We start from the raw sequence: 19,109 nt of genomic DNA on the forward strand, positions 1-19,109 counted from the left end.
AAGCAGAGAATTTCCGTCACCCCCAGAAAGTTCTCTCCTGTCTCTTCCCACTGGCCTCTGGGAGAGGCGACCACAGGCCAGTTCTTGAACTTCATGGGATTGAAAATAATGTCTTTGGGATTCGGGCAGGTGGCTGGACGTAGGGGGAGTTCACTCGTTTTTCTTGCTGAGAAGTGCACCATTGTATGGATATGATACCACTGCAAGCAGCTAGTTATTAGTAATAGGAAAGGAGCACGGGGAGGACAGGCACATGGGCGTGTCGTTGGGCAGCTTCACCAGGAAGCTGCAACGCCCCCCCCCCCCCCCCCCGGAACCACCAGCCCATTTCCCACAGATCACTGGGGGAAGGGGTCCAGCAAAGGGGGAGAGATGCACGCGCAGTGGGGTTGGGTGACTAGGGAATGGGACTGGCAGTCACACCTGGGAACAGGGACCATGGGCGGCGGTGGGCGTGGCCACTGCGAGCCCGTGAGAATGAGGGGTACACTCCCCTAAACAAAGGCCTTCGCCCTCTTGTTGCTCCAGGCCTGTGGGCCCTCTTGTTCCCGCTTTCTTGCATCGCGCGCGTTTCCTCCACAGCCGCGTGGCCCTGGGGACCCCACGTGCAGTGACTGACGGGCTGGCCTGGGAACGCGAACGAAGGCAGCCCAGGGCTGGGCTGGATGGCGCCAGGTGGAACCGGGCTCCGGGCGCTGGCGTTTGCTTTGCCCCGTCGAGGCCCCAGCTTTATTTCTTCCCTGTTGGGACACAAAGGGAAACGGGACCTTGGCAACTCGGGGGTTTGATTCCACAGAAATAGGCTTCCTACGGCACCTCATTCTCCCGCGCGAGCCTCGGGGGTTCCTTCTCCCTGGGTATCGCAACAATTCCACGCCCACGAGCAACGCGTGGGACAAGGACCTTGCTCCACCAGCGACATCCCACGGGGAAGTACCGTGACGTGTTTATCTACTCTCGTGACGGACTTGTGCATTGCTTTCAGTTGGGGATTATTGTGACCGAAGCCCCTCTGAACGTTTGTATGCAAGAAACGGCCAGACCGTCCCGCATTCCCACCCGCAGTGTGAGGGCTCTGCCTGCTCTGCTCCGCACCCCCCCGCGCCAGGTGCCGCCTGGCTTGTCGAGTCCAGCCACCCCAGGGGGTCAGTCTTGTCAGGTCCAGCCGCCCCAGGGGGTCAGGCTTGTCGGGTCCAGCCGCCTCAGGGGGTCAGTCTTGTCGGGTCCAGCCGCCCCAGGGGGTCAGTCTTGTCGGGTCCAGCCGCCCCAGGGGGCATGCGATGTTGCCACCCTGGGTTGTAATTTTCATTCCTCTGATGGCGAATGATGTTGAACATTTCCCACATGCTGATTGTCCGCTTGTATAGCTTCCCTTGGCAAAGTGCCTTTCAAATCTTTTGCCAATTTTTAACTAAGTTTTTTGTCTTATGATTGGATACTAAACCTTCTTTATTTATTTGGAATACAAGCCATGTACATATATATTATAACAAGCAAGTAAATTTTAATAAATTTGAAAAGTTAGTCAAATGGGCATATCTCTTAAAAGCCAAAAGTACTACAGCTGAGTAAAGAAAAAATAAAAATTTAAATAGCCCCAGATCTATCAGAGTGACCAAATTCATTATGAAGAACATTCACACGCACACACACACCTGACAACAATGACAAAAAACCCCAAACAAAACAAAGTGAAACCCGCCAGGCCCAGATGGCCTCACTGGCCAATGCTAGTGCGTATTTTAGGAAGAGAGAATATGTCTCATACACACTTTTTTCAGAAAGTAGATGAGAAAGGACTACGTCCTGACATCACGTGTCATTTAGGGGATGACAGGCTAAAAGGACAAACACAGGGGACTTCTCGGGCCTAAGACTGCTCCATATAATACCATAACCCATGTAACATTGTAACAGCGGATACACGGACAGTACAACACAAAGAGTGAAACTTGATGTAACTGCGGAATCAGGCGATAAAATGTATCGGTATTGGGTCATTAAGTGTAACAAATGTATCACCCTGATACAAGACGCTACTGGCGGGGACACCCTGGGGAGCGGGGCTGGGAACTCTCTGCACCGTCCGCTCACTTTTTCTGTAGATCTCAAACTGTTTCAAAATTTTTATTTTTAATTTGAAAAAAACAACTGAACAGAGGATTTGAACTTGCCAATTACAAATGTCGTTTGTACCCTGGGTCTCCTGAATTAGGAGACAGGGGGGAACAACCACTTCTGTTGCTGTCTTTCTAGATTTCTGTTCCAAACGCTGGGGCAGCCTAGCAGCCCGTCCGCCCTGTGGGGCCCATCTCACATCTGTACAATGGGAGGGTGTCATTCCTACGTAAAGGGTGGCTGTGGAGATTAGGGGTCGTCCACGGAGGTGCTTGATAAATGTCAGATTTTTTTCAGCCATCGTCACCTAGTTCCATTGCTCTCTTTTTGCCCTCCCCGGGGGCCCTCTTCCTGCAGCCGGGCTCTGACACTCTGCCCAGGCCGCCTCCCCCTCAGGCTCCGAAACCCCGCTGAGCTGTCCTCACATGGGCCCCTCGTGGCCCTCAGGCAGGCTCCCACACCCCCTGCTGGGCCAGTTTTTTTGACGCCTGCCGAAAATTTTCGCGGGCGGTGCGTGAAGTGAGCCACCTGCCGCACCCTGCCCGCCAGGCCGGCCACCTGCACCGCACTCTAGGGCGTCTCCGCTCCTCCACCTGCATGGACACCTTCTAACTCTGCCCTACCTCGTGGCTTTCGGACTGAACTGCTGAGAATCGGAAGGGAACGACAGGGAAAGTGGGAGAGAATCCTAACTTTACGGAGCCACGTGTGTCCTGCGCTTTCATCCGCGCTCTCGAGCAGCGTCCTGAAAACGTTTGGGGCAGAGGGAGTCACTGGAAATTCTGGAGCTAACGGATGTTTCCTTCTTCCTGAAAAACTCCAGACTCGGCTCAAATATTAACACCTATCTCCCCCCTGAAGGCGGTGCTTACAATTCTTTCAATTAAAAAAAAATGTACCTTCTTACTTCCCGCTGTCCCCTGCTAGCAATTCTGTCCCCCCCTCCCATTATTAAGAGTTCAGGGCACCTTCTTCCAAACTTCCCCGTTGCTCCACACCCACGGGTCTGTTTGCTGGTTTAGAAAGAACATATTGCATAGTAAAGTGGTAGACAGACCGAGGTGGCTCCCCGGTCCCACCCCCCCCATCCGAGACCTATGTAATTATGCGACCCCCCCTTGAGTGTGGGCAGGACCCCTGGTTGCCTCCTCTGCCCAGGGGAATGCTTCAAGGTGGCGGGATGCAGGTTCCAGTAAGTGATTATATTTCGTGCCATTGTGATGTCACAGCCAACGGCAGGGCAGGGCAACTCCAGGAGTGGGCCCCTCCTCTGAGGCCATGATGCCCCTGGGAAGGGTGGCGGGGTGGCGGGCACGACCATTTGGAGCTCTGGGACTGGACCGACCACTTACGACCAGGGGCGGAATGTTTAATAGAGGGAGAGGCGGGTGCGCCCACCGGCCACCGGCCTCCGGTTTCTGCTCCTCGGTCCTGCGCAGCTGTGGAGGAGGCGCCGGCTGGTGCGGGCGTCGGGGAGGGTGGCATGGGCAGCTGGAGGCCTCGCGTGGGGGGAGTGCCAGGGGTGAGGGCTCTCGTGGGTAACCAGGAAGGCTCCCGGGAGCTGGGGGAGCTGGCTGGAGGGACCCCCCCCAGGGCCATGTTGTCTCTGGCCTGGGGCAGCACCCAGGGTGAGAAAGGGAGCTGGAGGGGGCCTCAGCCACCAGGTGGAGCCCTTGGACTTTCCTGGAGGGTGGAGGTGGGGGAGGGGAGGTGCCGGCTCTCCCACGGGGACCTGGCCCGGCCTGCTGGGTGCCTGGTGCAGGCCTGGCCCCAGGGGAATCGCCACCTCCCGAGGCTGCCTGTGCTCAGGTTCCAGGGCCAACTTTGTAGGCAGACTGACAGCCCTGGAGTGCACCCTGTCCTGCCACCTGGGGAAGTGACTTGGCCATCCCCTGCCTCAGTCTCCTCACTGTGAAGGAAAGAGAGCCCCTTTTGGGGGCCAATCCTGACTCTCACTTCCACCTTGGCCTTCCGTGTGGACTTGCATCCGCGGAATAACTAACGTCCCCCAGCCGCGTGTCCGTGTTGCTCGGGGCACTGAGGTGGGCTAGCTCCTGCCACCAGCGCAACAGGCCCGGGAGAGACTCTCCAAGGCCCCTCTACTGGGCAGCCCTCCAACTCCCCAGGAGGGCCAGGTGTGTCCTCTGTGTGCCACCCTCTCCTCCTCCCATCTTCCTCCAGCTGCTCACATCTCACCCTCCCAGAGGGCAGGGCGGGCAGCTTCAGCTTGGAATCCCCACTGGATTGGCAAACAGTGGGTGCTCAATAAATGCCCGATGAACTAATGCTGAATAGGACTTTCCTGCAGGCCAGGAGTAGCCACCTGGTCACGGTAGTCTGGTGGCCTTCAAGGCAGGGGACAGCCCAGGGCTTGGACCTGTGGTCCCCTAGATTTACACAGGCCTATGTGGAGCACTCTCCACGGTGTTTGCCTCCTGTGAGCATTCTGGAGCCCAGCTCTTGGCCAGGACCCACTGGAAGGGTCTGCCCTGGCCTGGAACAGCTTGGCCTGTACCCCAGGAAGGGCTGTTGGCTGGGGGAAAATGTGCAGGCTTGAGTTTTGAGGGATCCCTGGCGGCAGCAGGGGCCCGGGCAGGAGAATGGCTTCCTTACAGGAATACTTAGGATGGTTTCTAGCTCAGGTGAGCAACGATGCCCTTGGAGTCCCTGGCTGGGGCTGGGGGACAGGCAGACCCTGTGACATCCCCATTCCTTGGATGTAAGGTTACCAGGCAGAGGCCCCTGATCACAAGCTGAGCCAGCCCTGTGCATGGCCACTTGTCCTACCTGCCGGGGAAGGAACAAGGCACCCGGTCTGTGACAATGCCCTCTGAGCCCTGGCTCACGTGGGTCTAGGACTCTGGCTCCTGGATGAGACTCAACCAGCCAGGGTGCGGAGCCTGCCCTTCACAGGGCAACCTGCCCCAGAACAATGCTGCATGCTGGCCTGGAGCTCAGGACCAAAAGGGTGACAAGTTACAGGCCGCCTTCCCAGACACAGCCAGGGCCAGTCCCCGCGATCACCTGTGCAGACGGACTCGGGTGTGTGAGGGGATCCGCCAGGGAAGGGGGAAGCGGGAGGCCCAGGCTGGTTGGGGCCCAGCCATCTGCTCACAGCTTGGCTCAGCCAGCGGAGGCCTGAGGGGAAAGGGCCACTGGGCCTGTGGGCCAGCCAGTGAGGAGAGACGGGCTGAGGACAGGCCAGGGCAGAGTGGACATTCTGGTCCCTTCTCCCCACCCCGTGTCTCCATCCTTGGCTCTTACGTTATCTCAAATGATCTGGGAGTTACTCTCCTGGTCTTTATTAGGGGCCATTTGAAATCCTTCTTGGAGGGAGGAGAAGCTAAGTAAGAGGAGCTGCTACCCAGGCCTGGCTCAGGAGACCTCTGTGATGGGGAACTGGGGTCAGACAAAATCAGTCTCTTCCTCAGGCTTCGGGGTGGAGACCCAGGCGTGGCCGCCCCTCCCCCACTCCAGATCCACGACACGCTCTTCTGTCTCCCCATTTCACAGATGAAGCAGCCAAGCTCCAGAGCATCCCATGCTTGCTCCCAGTGGCAGGTAGCAGCCGCAGCTGCAGGCCCGGCCTGGGCACACAGCCCCACATGCCGTGAGCTCTTGCCACCTTGGGGCAGGTGGGCAGAGAAAGGTCCACTTGTACGCGATTGTGATGCTTTTGATTAACTGTGTGGACCACGGGGGCACTAGCCGTGGGGATCTGCATGCAGAGAGCCAACAGTAGTGATGTGGGGATTTGCGACTACAGGGCAGGCGGGTGTCCCAGCCCCTCCTGGCGTTGTTCAAGGGTCAACTGTAGCTATTTATTAATGTTTCTATTGATTTCAGAGAGAGGAAGGGAGAGGGAGAGATAGAAACATCAATGATGAGTCATTGATTGGCTGCCTCCTGCACACACCCTACTGGGGACTGAGCCCGAAACCTGGGCATGTGCCTGACTGGAAATCGAACCCTGGTCTCCTGGTTCATAGGTCGGTGCTCAACCATGCAGCCTGGGCCAGCTGCAGTTAGAGAGCGCTGGGCTTAACCCTGACTCTGGCCTTCAGTGGCGGGTTGTCTCCTCTGTGCCTCAGTGGACCTGCCTTAAAAGTGAGGATCGAAGCTGATCTCCTAGGGTTCAGGGGGAGCTCAATGAGTTACCTGCATTAAGCAGGACAGCAGCTGGTAAACGGCAAGGACACAAGTGTGTCTCTGAGGGCCTTTGGGTGTTGGGGACAAGGAGCCCGGACCCCAGGGCAGTTGGACAGAGGAGAGCGGGCCCTGCACTCACTGGGGTTTGGGGCTCCCCAGGTCCAGGGCGACCTGGGTCAAGGTGCTAATAATGACCACCCTGCCACACAAACTTGGGTCCCCATGAGGCGAGTGCACAACATGTGCAGGGTCGTTTGGAGTTGGGTCTGGCAGGCCCAGGCTGACCTGGCTACAGTGTGTGGCTCACGCGGTGGGTGCAGATTTCATGTCCAAACCAAGCTCTAGCGGTCACCACCTAACGGTCCACAGGAAGGGGGTGAGAGGAAGGGTTCTGTCTCCACACGGTACCAATGGCCCCCTGAGGCTGGCGCTCCATCTGCTGAGTGTGGGCAGGTGTGGGCTCAAGAGCGAAGCCCAAGGAGGCGGCCCAGGCCCAGCAAACCCCAGGGCCTCCAGGACCTCACAAGGGCTTCCTGTGGTGACGATGGGCCGGACGGGCCACACAAATGGGGAGACATGGTGTGAATGGAAAGTGGTCATTGCTTTAATTCCTGCCAGGATCTGACACATCTGCCCCGCCCCACCCCGCTGCCGGATCCCTGACTGCTCGTCACCGTGATCGTTTACAAAAATAAATATGAAAAAAAGCAGCAACTCTTTAGTGATCGTGGAATTAATCTGACAGTAATTACATATGTTTAAGCATCTGGCATGTCTCCTAAATTGCACCAAAGAGTCTGGAAGCACTTGGTTTGGTCTCGGAGGGAAAAGGGAAGGGGACAAAGGGCCCAGCGCCCCGAGGGCCGGGCTGGAGCGGAGGGCCGGCCTCCCTCGGCCTCACATTTCTGAGTCTGCATACATCCCGTTGATTAAATAGTCCACCTGCGTGTAGCCCTTCTTCTTGTAGCTCTCGTAGGCTTGCAGGGCAAACAGAACCATGACCGCGAAGAAAAGGGCCACCCCCAGCAAGAGCACCGCCAGGAGCGCACTTCTGTTCACCGAGGTCAGGGGGAGGGGCTTGGTGGTGACCACCAGGTACTGGCCTTGGGTGCTGAGCTGGCACGAGTCTGTGGTTGGCATCTGAGGTTCCCCTGAGCTCCCGGATGTTGGCCTGGTGGAAGCAGTACCACCTGTGGCCTCAGGCTGCACCTGCTCCGGTGTGGGGGGCGTGCCTGGCCCCATATCCCCCCGTGGAGATGAAACAGGACTTGGCGGTGTTGTGGGGGACGTGGCCTCCACCCCAGGTGTGGGGCTGGTGTGAGGTGCAGGAGCTGGCACTGTGCTGGCAGCTGGCCCCTCAGCCGGTGCCTTGGTGGCTGTCACCACCGTGGTGGACGTGGAAGCCACGGAGGAGGGGGTGGGTTCTAGGGTTGTGTTCACGAGAGGCGGGGTGGGCCTGCTTGCCACGTCTGCCACGGGTCGGGTAGTGGGCAGCTGGAAGGTGGGGCCTTGCGTGGACGGGTTAAGTGCTTGGGGACTGGTGGGGGGCGTGGGACTGGCTGTGGAGTGATGGGGGCTGTGCTTGGCAGGGCTCTGCGTGCTCGTGGGGCTGCCGGCACTTGCCGTGGTGGCGGCAGCAGTGTCATTGCTGGTGGTGGCAGCAGTCTGAGTGCTGGTGGCCAATGTCGTCAGAGGTGCTGCTCCTGGCAATGTGCTATTTCTGGGCAGCTGGGCAGGGGCTGTGCTGAGGGCGGCCGTGGAGGGCAGGGCTGGCTGTGTGGATGCCTGGGAGGGCGGAGTGGGCGCTGTGGAGGCCGCGAGGTCAGGGGAACCCACCGCAGTGGCCGAAGCACCCGCGTCGGGCCTGTGTGCGCTCCCTGCCGAGGCTCCTGCTGTGACCGGAGAGCTGTGGTTGGCTCCCGGAGTCCCTCCGGCTAACGGGACGGGAGAGGGTGTCGTCACTCTTTCAGGCGTTTTCTTAAAGGTGCTGTTAGCCGTTTCCCCAGGTGCGCTGTTCGAGACTAAATCGCCCTGCGTCAGGTTGAGGGCCACGGTCCCTTAAAGTCAGAAGGGGGAGAAAGAGATCCGATCACCAGGCTGGCGGCTTCGCTGGCCCCGCGCCTCGGCCCAGGGCCGTCGGGAGGCGTCGGCTTCCCCCACCGCCTCACTGCCCGCAGCCCCCGCAGACGCAGCCAGCTCTCGGCCCTAAAACTGCTCTGCCCTTTCCAACCCCGAGCCCGTGGGAGGCTTAAGGGCTGCACTTCATCCAATTCCCCGAACAGCAGACAGAGCGAAAGCCTCACGTCGCAGGTGTGACCGCCCATTAAACTCTCAAACACACCGGTTGCGGTTCCGTGGCAGGCAGGCCGCCCGGCTGTCCCCGCTGCGGGAGAGCCCTTGGCTCCGAGGCTGCAGCAGGAATTCCCGGGGTGGGCGCCCGGCAGAGTGGGAGCGCGACTCAGAGTCTGCGGGCTGCGTGGGTGATTCCCCAGCAGAGACTAGGTTTCTGAACGAAGGAGATTTTGCAGAACCAAGCAGTTGACCCTCTCAGGGCTCCGAGGCCCGGCCCCGTTGGGGGCTCCGTACCCTTGGTGGGCCTGGAGAAGCTCAGCCTGACAGCCCTTCCCAGCTCGGCCCTGGGGAGCTCTGGGGCTCCCCACTCCCTGGCCAGGCCTTGCAGACACCCCTCGGGCTGAGGGTGCTCTGGGGCCACTGTGGGCCTGTTTAGCAGTCACCCAGCTTTCTCACTTACCTGGATCCTGGGATGCCACCCGGCTTTCAGATAAGGGTAAGGAGGAAATGCAGGCGAGCACAAGGGCCATCCACATCTTGTGGGTGTGCCAGGAGCAAGGCTGGGTCCCCGAGGCTCCCAGCCAGCCTCTCTCAGGCTGCTAACGACGCCTAGCTACTGGCTGAGGGATCTGTGGTAAAGACACAAGGTATCTGGTCAGTAAGGCACAGCCGGGCCTGGGGCCTGGGGTGCCCCCCAAGCCAAGTGCCTCAACCAGGCCCAGCGCCCAGGAAGAGCGCCACGTGTCTCGGCCACATGGTCTAGTGACCTGACCACTGTGATGGGTTAAAGCACTTCCTGGCCCAGTTCCACTCTGAGCCTCAACTCCTGCAGTACCCCCCACCCCACCCCAGAATTCAGAGTCTGCAAGAGCAGTGGAGAGAGGGCCAAGGCATTCTGATCACCACGGTCGACCAAGTCTTCCTCAACTTGTCCTGTGGCCCACTGTACCCCTGCGCACCCGCGAGGGCTGACCATGCCCTTCACGTGGAGATGCCACTTAGCCAGGCAGTGAATCAACCATCTATCCACCAATCCATCGCCCAGTATTTCAAGGCAGCGCACTTCGAACAAAAAGGTGAAAGCCACACGGTCCCCTCCTCCAGGAAGCCTGCCATCTAATGGGGGACAGAGGAGAGAGGCCACTGCAGGCTGGTGCAAACACAGGGCGGAGGTGTGACTCGGAGCAGGAAGCAGGGAGGAGATGGCACCTGGCAGCTCTTGAAGGGTAAGTTGGAGGCCGGTCCTCTGGGTGGCTGGGCGAGGGTGGGGGAGGACAGGGTGCTGCAGGGACCCAGAGGAGGTATTTAACTCAGGCAGGTGGGTGGGGGTGCCAGGGAAGGTTTCCTTGGGAAAGCGACACCTGGGCCGTGCTCTAAAAGACAGATGTGATCCACCTGCTGGGAGGCAAGTGGGAGGAAGCAGCAGATGAGAACAGCAGGGCCAGGGGCCAAGGGACAGCGTGGTGAGACCGGGATTAGGCTAGAGCAGGGGGCCGCCAGGTGGTGATGGGGGGCAGATGCCGGCAGGAGGGGATGAGGCGCAGGGAGGCTGTGGGACTCGGTACGGGGGCGCCACTGTGAGAGACAAGGGCAGGCTGAGAGAGCCTGGCCGCAGAAGCCCAGCTGCCTGTGCGGCTGAAACTTCTCAGGTTTGGAAAGTTACGCAGCCCTATGAACCACAGATTTGCATCTGTCTTCTAGAGAGCAAAAGCACTCTTTGTTTTGACAGACGAGCGGGGGTGGGGTGGGGAGAGAAGAAACAGACACCATCATGAGATGGAAGAGTCGAGACGAAAGTCTGGGGCACAGAGAACTCGCACTCCCATCAGCCGAGGCCGTGCAGCTGGGCGCTCAGTAAATGAATGTATTTAAACAGCTCTCTCCGGCCGGTCACATCGGCTGAATGCGTGGCCCTGCGCCTGGGCCTGCGCCTGAGCCTGGAGCTGGGGTCCGCTGCGCTGGGATGAGGTGCCAGGGGCTTCCTGAATGCATGCCAGGCCTCAGGCCCTCTGATGTCCCCTTGCTACAATCTCTAGAGCAGAGTTGGCAAACTTTTCCTGTAAAGAGCCAGGTGGCACCCTCGCTGGTTTGGCTCAGCGGTTACAACGTCGGCCCAAGGACTTGAAGGGTCCCGAGTTCGATTCCAGCCAAGTTGCCAGCTTGATCCTAGGCCCTGGTTGGGGTGCGTGTGGGAGGCAACCAATCGATGTGTCTCTCTCACATTGATGCAAAACAATGGAAAAATATACTCGGGGGAAGATTAATAAAGAAGAGCTAGATGGCAAATATTTCAGACTTTGTGGGCCGTGCAGCCCTGCAGGATATGTACACGATGGGTGTGACTGTGTCCCAATTAAACTTTGTTTACGAAGACAGGTGGCAGCCAGGACTCGGCGCATGGGCTGTAGCTCACTGACCCTGCTCCAGCGTAAACTTCAGAGTCCCTGGGTCAGGGAGGAACTGATGCCATGTGCCCGATGGAGTCCCTTCTGCCGCCTCACCCTGGAACAGCAGCGGACCATGTCCCTCCGGGTCCTGGGACAGGTCTCCTCCCAGGGCCCCTTCTGCTACGTGGCACCTCCTTTACCCCCAGCATCAGTGAGGTCTGTGCACGAGAGGGGCTCCCACCAGTATTGTGGTATCGCGACACAGGCCGAGAATCCTTTGTGGTGACCGACATCTGTGTCACGGAAACAGATGAGGGCCACAGACGACCACACGGCCCCCACCTGTCCCCGCCTATGGACCACCTTCCTGGAGGACCTCAGGAGGCAGAACCTCTGGCATGAAGAGCCACAGACTGGGTCGCTCCTGGATACTGGGAGGCTCGGCCCTCTGGGCTTGGCGGGCTTTCCTTTCCCCTTGGTGCTCCCTGAGCTTGCAGAGCCCCCTCGGGGCCTCAGGCACTCACCAGAGGCAGGTGCTCAGGGCGTGCTCCCGGGCAGGGCCATGGTCCTCTTTGGAGAGCTGCGGGCTTGGCGCTGTGTGCTCGCCAGGTGAGGTCTGGCTCTGCAGGAGGCGAGGGCAGCTGCAAAGAGCACTCCCAGGCCACGGCATGCTTTGTGGAGCGTGTGGGACAAGGGCAGATGCTCCACTCTGGCGACAGTCGCATCTAGGGTTTAAAAAGAGTAAACACTCCTCAGGAAAAGGGGGTTGGGGGACTGACACATGCAGTGAGGAGGGAGGCACTGAATAAGCAGCGTTCAACAGATTATTACACCGGGAAAATGATACTATGTATCAAAACCCTCCTGTCCCAGCTCCCCATGTAGCACTTCCTACTGCCAGAATTGCGTCCAAGGAAGCAAAGAGGAGATCTACAAAGATGTTCACCACAGTGTTATTTATAATAGTAAGGGAATGATTGCGTAACATATGGTCCCACCCATATATAAAATATTGTGGCAGCTGTTAAAAAATACACAAATTTCTACTTATCGACATGAGAAGATGCCCAGCATATAACATGAAGTGAAAGAAGCAGGTCACACACAGTACACGCTGTGATCCTGTTTTGCTTAAATAGGCACATGTCAAAGGGTCTGGAAAGATTTATACCAGAATGTTACTAATGGTTATCCCTGGGGAATAGATTTACAGGTGGTTTTCATTTTCTACTTTAGATCTTTTTTTTTTAAAAAAACACACAAGCGTGTATCACTTTAGGAAAAGGCTTCTGAAAGGCTCCAATGAAAGAAAACAGTGTCTGATTTTCTTCAAGTACTTTGAGCTGCCAGGCACAGGAGGCCCACCTGATACAGGTTCACACGCAGATTTTAATAATGTAGAGAAACATCATGATTTACATGACAGGAGATGCGCTTTCTCTAGGAGCCCACCTAAAGGTCAGAGGAATCCGGGAGTACAGCAGTGATGCAAAGATAGTAACCAGCACACAGGATCCTCGCGCTGCTGGATGGTTAATGTAAGCTCCGGGCATCAAGGAAACTCATCCCCTCCTACAGTGGCAGATACCAGTAGGGGGTGGTGCCCGAGGACCACCATGGGCCCCCTCCCTCACACAAATGCCCACGCGTACACACACATGCATACATGCACAGGCACACACGTGAGCATGGGGTCACACTCGTGTGCACACAGCTGCACGCATATCCATGCATGCACACTGCCACACGTATACATACACAGTCATACCCATGCACGTGTGCAAACAATCGCACACAGTTACGCAAGGCGAGTACACACACGGAGCGCTTGAATAAGGCTGTACCCAGAAACTTCTGCGGGATGCCATCACTGCTCATTCACTCCCAGCCCGTGGGACGGCTGGTCACTCCCACAGAACCCGGAATTGGCTGCCGAGGAGAGTCAAGAATAGGCCCTGGTTGTGCTGTGACCTCACTTCTCTGGTATGGCCCTGCCTCCACTTTCCAACAGCAAATTCTAAATGTCAGGATAAACTTGTGGGGACCTGTGCTAATCTGGTAAGTTGACTCACAATATCAAACCATTGACAAGATTAGAAATAACCGTTTCCCCTGCAAAGGCTTCAGTGAACCTTAAAAGAGGGTCTGGCCAGTTATTCTCATTACTATTTGGAGACTAGTCAGATCAAGACCTCAGACTACAACAGATGGACAGTAAAGAGGAGGGAGGGAAATAAGAAAGAATGAAGTTAGTATTAAGTGGGAGACCAGGGCAGATGGAAAGACAGGAGGTTAGGCTGGTGCTGTGAGTTCCCCTTTTTCAGGGGTCAGCTCCTCACAAGTTCTGCAAAGAGGCGGCACCCCCACAAGCCAGGCAACACCCCATCAAAAAGGCAGCCCCACAAAGCCCTTGGTGTCAACTCAACTCACTGATCCTGTTCGTGCCCTTGACCTCATGATGCCTCTCAACACCTCCCATCTCCGATTTCTTGTGGCTTGATTTTAAACTCTTTATGAAACTATTTGTTATATGCAGGGTGCTGTGTACAAGTTACATGAAATCAGACTGCAAATTGCTTCATTCCCTTCTCTGGCTCACACGGGTTCCTAAGATCCAACACACGTAATCCTCAGGCTGGTAAGACTCATTTATCAGCAGCGGTAGGAGCCCAGTCCCCGCTCCAAGCTGGAGAAACTATACACACCAAGGAGCAGGGACTGGGAAAGCAAACACAGGGCGGACCGCCGATACCTCTCCCAACACGGCACCTGGCTGGACTTTGGTAGCAGAACCCAAGGAGCACAGGCTTGCAGTTCTGTGTATATAGACACTGTCCTGTGGTCCAAAGGATGTGTCCCTGTGGCAGATGGGAACCGGAGGGGTGGATACTGTCTTAATTACATCGCTTGTTTCCGGGTTTCTAAAAGTTTGGGTGTCACAGTTAAATGCTGATCCAGGGCCTAGACTTTGTTGGCAATGTGGGTAAATTAGACATTACTTTGCCCGTTAGGGAAGCCTGGCATATATGTGGAAAAGTCTGTATTTTAAATATCTTCCTCACTGATTTCATGGAAACCTTAGAGATGCTTCCTTTGGGGAGAAAACAAACGTTATAGGCAGAATTTTACTTATGTTTTATGGCAAACTTTGTGGATGTTGACTCTTCATATTAGCCCAGCAGTTAAATGCACACACTAAGCAGCCATCCAGACTCACGTCGGGGGGGGGGGGGGGGGGGGGGGGGTAGGCATGGAGAAGGAAAAGCACCCCCCCTCCCAGGTAGAAGGGGCCTGGGGGAGGTCTGGGTCACCTACAGGGCCAACTGCTTCTGTGAGGGCAACACTTCTTGGGGCCCAGCCTTGCCCCTGGGGGGCCCGTCAGTGCCCCACCCATCCGGGAGGGTCCCTATGTTCCCGGCCTTGGCTCCCAAACTGGAAGACCTGGGCCTCTTCTCCGTTTTAGGGTCTCCTGCCTCTCTGGCCCCCCCATCCACGCTCCTTAGGAGCCTCAGCCCCCAAATGACTCCGGTTTCTTCCTCTCCCACTCCTCGCCACTGTGGTTGAAAAAGGGACCACGAACTAAACCTGACAAGCTCAGGGGAGGCCCGCACGGCAGGCCCTCCAAACTCAGAGACCGAAACGAAAGTAACCGCACAGGATGGTCTGAGCATAAAAATCCCCAACTAAGAGCGGTTGTGGCGGTCGTTGCAGCCTGGGCCCCTACTTCCCTAGACACGTTACTTTAAGTGAGCCTGTCTATTGTCTTTTCACACCCAAGGCGGTGCCTTCAGAGTGCCAGCCTGATGTCCTCTGCAGGCCCCTCGGGGCACACCCACCGCCCCACAGCACAGAACCCCTTCACCGTCACCTGGCTCCCCAAATACTGCGTATGTGCCCTAAGTGGTCACTAACCATCCTGCACCCACCCACGGAAAAGTAGGTGTCTGTTCAGTCCCAGAGGTTTCCTCCACTTTGCTAACACCAGTGAACGCCCTGTGACCCTCCTTAAGTTTCCTCCTTTAAGCTGCAAAACTGCCATTCTGCAGAGCATTTTCTCAGCTGGAGCTGCTGCTCCCCAGCCCCTGCCACGAGCCTGGAGCTGCTGCTCCCCGGCCCCTGCCACGAGCCTGGAGCTGCTGCTCCCCGGCCCCTGCCACGAGCCTGGAGCTGCTGCTCCCCGGCCCCTGCCACGAGCCTGGAGCTGCTGCTCCCCGGCCCCTGCCACGAGCCTGGAGCTGCTGCTCCCCGGCCCCTGCCACGAGCCTGGAGCTGCTGCCTGCCCGCCCCGGCCGTCGTCCGGCTCAAATGCACACAGCAATGCTCGCAGGTCTACACCCTCCCAGCGGGAGCCTCCAGTCCTCGCCGTCTCGCCCTCCGCCCCGTCCGCGGGGTCCCTTCTCCCCCCTCGGCCTCTCGCGCCCCCATTCATTCCCCGGCGCGCCCCCCGCTCAGCCCCGAGCCGCCCGGGCAGCCGAGGCCACAGCACCCCGCACGGCGCGCAGGCCCCTTACCCGGCGCGGCAGGCCCGCAGCGGCCGGCGGCCCTCGGACGGCGGGAGCGCCCGCGGTCGGCGCGGGGACGTGGCGGGCAGAGCAGCCGAGCGGCCGAGCAGCCCGCGGCCAGAGCTCCAGCAGCCGCCCTGCCCCGCCCAGGAAGTGACGTCACCGGGCGTGCGGGGGTGGGCGGGGCGTCGCGGCCTCCGCAGGCACTGAGGTCCGCTAGGTGGCGCCAGGCGCAGTCGGATGGGCGTGGTTTGCATAGACCACGCCCACCCCTTCCACGCGGCCGGAAGTCGCTGTTCCAGACGGGTCTTTGGCGGAAGTGGTCGTTGCCAGGTCTCCGCCGCCTTGGGTGCGGGCGCCTCCCGCCAGCGACCCGAGTGCGGGGCCTGGGGCGGGGCCAACTCAGCTGCACCCCAGAGGGCCGCGCTCGAGGGGCGACCCCCCACGTTCCTGCCCTCCTGCCTCGGACTGGCCGCAGCCCTCGTAGCCACAGCAGCGCCGGCAGCTGCGTCGCCGGCTCCGGGCCTGGCTCGGCGAATTCATCGCCGCAGGAGCACGTGCGCTGCTTCGCCCCCATTGTACAGACGCAGGAACGGAGACTCGCAAAATGTGTTTTGTAGCCCCGCCGGGCGTGGCTCAGCGGTTGAGCCTCGATCTGGATCCAGGAGATCGGGATTCGATTCCCCGCCGGGGCACATGCCCGGGCTGCGGGCTCGCTGCCCAGCAGGGGGCGTGCGGGAGGCGGCCCATCAGTGACTCATCATCGGTGTTTCTCTCTCACTCCCTCTCTCTGAAATCGATAAAGAAATATTTTTAAAAGTATATTTTGTAATTGTAAGGCCTGGGATCACAATGGGGGAGCGCAGTGCAGGGTTTGGCTTATTTCAAGGGTATGTAACCTGGACGCACAAGAACACTGGACAGGGCCTGCTGACGCCAAAGACAAGCCTTTTACTAAATGCCTGGGATGTGGCTATGGACCATGACCTTGCCCGGTTCAAAATTTATGATCGGATCACCCTGCGAGGTTGCTTTCCTTAGAAGCTCTTTTTTCGTCCAGGCCTGGGAGTACACCAAAGGCTTTATTCTCAGACAGTTTTACAGCCTGTCGTGGGGTCCTGGGCCAGGAAACTAAACCAGACATAGAACACTGAGGGTGGCTCTGCTGAGCGACGGGGCCCCACCAGTGCTTGGGGCTGCGACAGGGAGCTGGGGTCAGGAGAATGAATGGGGGCACAGAGGCAGAGGAGGGGGAGAAGGGAAACCGTGCACGGGGCACAGAGTGCAAGGTGGTGACTATTAGAGGTGTCCACTAAGAAATGTCCAGACCTATAAAAACTTTTTATGAGTTTATTTGAGCCAAACTGATGACAAACCGTGGGGCCCCAGGCAGCAGATGCAGATACCCCGGGCTCACGGCTCCATCGGGAGCTCTGAGCCGCTGTCAGGAGGGGCCCCACGCGGCCTCTCCTTCTCTGCTCTGAGATCCCACGCTGGGGCGAGGCTTCAGGAAACTGCCCCCTGTTGAGCTGTGGTGAGGTAAAGACTACACACACTATTCGAAGAGGAGTAGAATATTCCTCTTCCCAGCTGCACAGCTCTGTGCGGCCACATATTCTCTATGGGCTCCAACCAACGAACATGTTGCAAGAAATTGAGTGCAGAACAGATAGAAGACAGACATTAAAGAGATTTGTAAAAATTTAAAACGGCGTTGCGCCTCACATGTTGTTTTGGTAAACACAGCTCTTTTTTCATGGCATGTTATTTGCGTTACTACGCAATGGGCTTATTGTTATTTTTAAGTGAATAAATAAAGATTTCTCAGTTTTAATTTCTAAAACGGTACATATCAATAGATCAAACCCTTAGAGAGTCTTGGGACCCTGAAAACAACTTTAAGAGTGTAAGGGGCCCTGAGACCACAGGTTTGGGACTCAGGGCTCTACACGCTGTGCTCCACCTCCCTTGGTCAAGCTCAGCCTCGCCCCTGACTTCCCTGCATCTGTTAACTCCTCTCTGCCTTTCAAGGGTCTGTTTTGAAACTCAAAGGCCAAGAACTAACTCCCTTTTGTTCTGTACCTGGCCTGCGCGAGGATTAGCCTGGACACTTCCCTCAGCGCGGCCCTCAGTGTGGTCACCATCCCCGGACCTGCCTGCAGCCCCGTGGCACAGAGCGCAGGTGGGACTGAGAGTTACTCCCTCATTACCTTAGGGGGTGGGGGTGGGGAGAAGAGCATCAGGCTTCATGGAGTCCAGAAAACAGTTTTGTAACATTTAATGAGATGGAAAAATGCTCTTGCAATTAATTTTTTTCTTTTTTTTTAAAGTAGGCACAGGCGCATTCTGGGCCCATGAGCTCTGTATGTCTCCCGTCTGGAAGGTTCTCCCTCCAGACGTCCTGTGGACCCCACCTCCCTTCCTGCCTGTTTTTGCTATCTGACCATCCTGCCTTCTCCTGATCCCCCAACCCTGCTCTACATTTCCCTTTTTTCTATAGTTCTTCTCACACATTATACAATTTATTTATTTATTACATTGGTTACTTATTATTGGTTTCCCCGCCCCCACATGAAAAGTATACACTCCATGAGGTCAGGGGTCTTTGGCATCCAAAGCTTCTAGAAAAGTGCCTGGCATGTAGTAGGTGCTCAATAAATATTAGTGAGATAAACCAATGAACGGTGAATAAATGTCCGGTTGATATAAAAGGAGAAACATTCATCCATGTTGGTGCCCATGGAGCACACAGGAGCTGTGAAGTCTCACGCCGCCCTTCGTCGGGTTCTGATTTGAGCCCTGACCTCCGGGTCTCTCTTGGTGTCCAGCCCCACACCCTAAATAAAGTCTGGCCCTGGGTGGCTCTCGTCCGTGCTGCCCTGCCAGGCATGCCAGAGAGACCCACGGATGTGTGCAGGGGGGTGAGCTGCACTGAAAACTGGGCGGTGGCTAAATGTTATTTAGAATGGTTGAGTAAACTGTGGTATAGCCATAAGAGAAATTGTTAAGCAGCTACTGAAAATGTTTTTTATAAAAAATATGTTTTAATTGATTTTTTAGACAGAGAGGAAGAGAGAGGGAGAGAGAAACATCGATGAGATGAGAGAGAAACATCAATCGGCTGCCTCCTGCACACCCCCTACTGGGGATTGAGCCCAAAACCTGGGCATGTGCCCTGACAGGGAATCGAACCCGTGACCTCTAGGTGCATGGGACAACACTCAGCCCACTGAGCACACCAGCTGGGCTAAAAATGAAGCTTTTGAAGAACTATAATAACATGGGGAAATGCTGAGGACACAAGGTTAGGTGAAACATTACATATAAAATGCAGCTATCCCTTTGTGTGTCATGAATTTCATGTGACTATCATCTGCTTAAACATATAAAAATCAAAATAAAAAAACAGAAAAAAGAATGAAATAATATGTATGAACATTGAAAAGAAAGTAGCTAAAGCATCCCCTTTTTAAAAAATCTGATATGATTAAATAGCTAAGGAGCCCAAGATAATTAACCTAAAAAAAAAAAAAGACCCACTTAGTGCCCAGATCTTGGTTTCCAAATACCCTTCTTCCTAAAAGGAGCCAGGCTCCGTGGAGAACTGACTGGTTAACCGGTTGATTCCAGGGCCAGGGCAGGGAAGAGATGAGATCATCCT

At 56.7% G+C, this 19,109-nt stretch overlaps 1 protein-coding gene across 1 annotated transcript; it reads right to left on the reverse strand.

The window, feature by feature from the left end:
• Positions 1–6,848: 6,848 nt before the first annotated feature.
• Positions 6,849–15,587, reverse strand: LOC308565360 (uncharacterized protein C11orf24). The gene is made up of 4 exons (XM_081154406.1): positions 15,458–15,587; positions 11,471–11,671; positions 9,020–9,188; positions 6,849–8,324 (listed from the first exon to the last, which is right to left on the reverse strand). Exons 3-4 carry the CDS (start codon positions 9,093–9,095, stop codon positions 7,165–7,167), a joined length of 1,236 nt encoding a protein of 411 aa, XP_081010532.1. The 5' UTR covers positions 9,096–9,188; positions 11,471–11,671; positions 15,458–15,587; the 3' UTR covers positions 6,849–7,164.
• Between the last annotated feature and the right edge of the window lie 3,522 nt (positions 15,588–19,109).

Source organism: Miniopterus schreibersii, assembly GCF_964146895.1.
Source record: "Miniopterus schreibersii genome assembly, chromosome: 12".
Lineage (NCBI taxonomy): Eukaryota > Metazoa > Chordata > Mammalia > Chiroptera > Miniopteridae > Miniopterus > Miniopterus schreibersii.

Bases quoted from the DNA above. Each gene is read 5' to 3' on its own strand.
- LOC308565360 (XM_081154406.1), bottom strand. From the start codon at position 9,095: ATGTGGATGGCCCTTGTGCTCGCCTGCATTTCCTCCTTACCCTTATCT. The intron at 8,325-9,019 runs GTAAGTGAGAAA...TCTGACTTTAAG, and splicing joins GGTGGCATCCCAGGATCCAG to GGACCGTGGCCCTCAACCTG.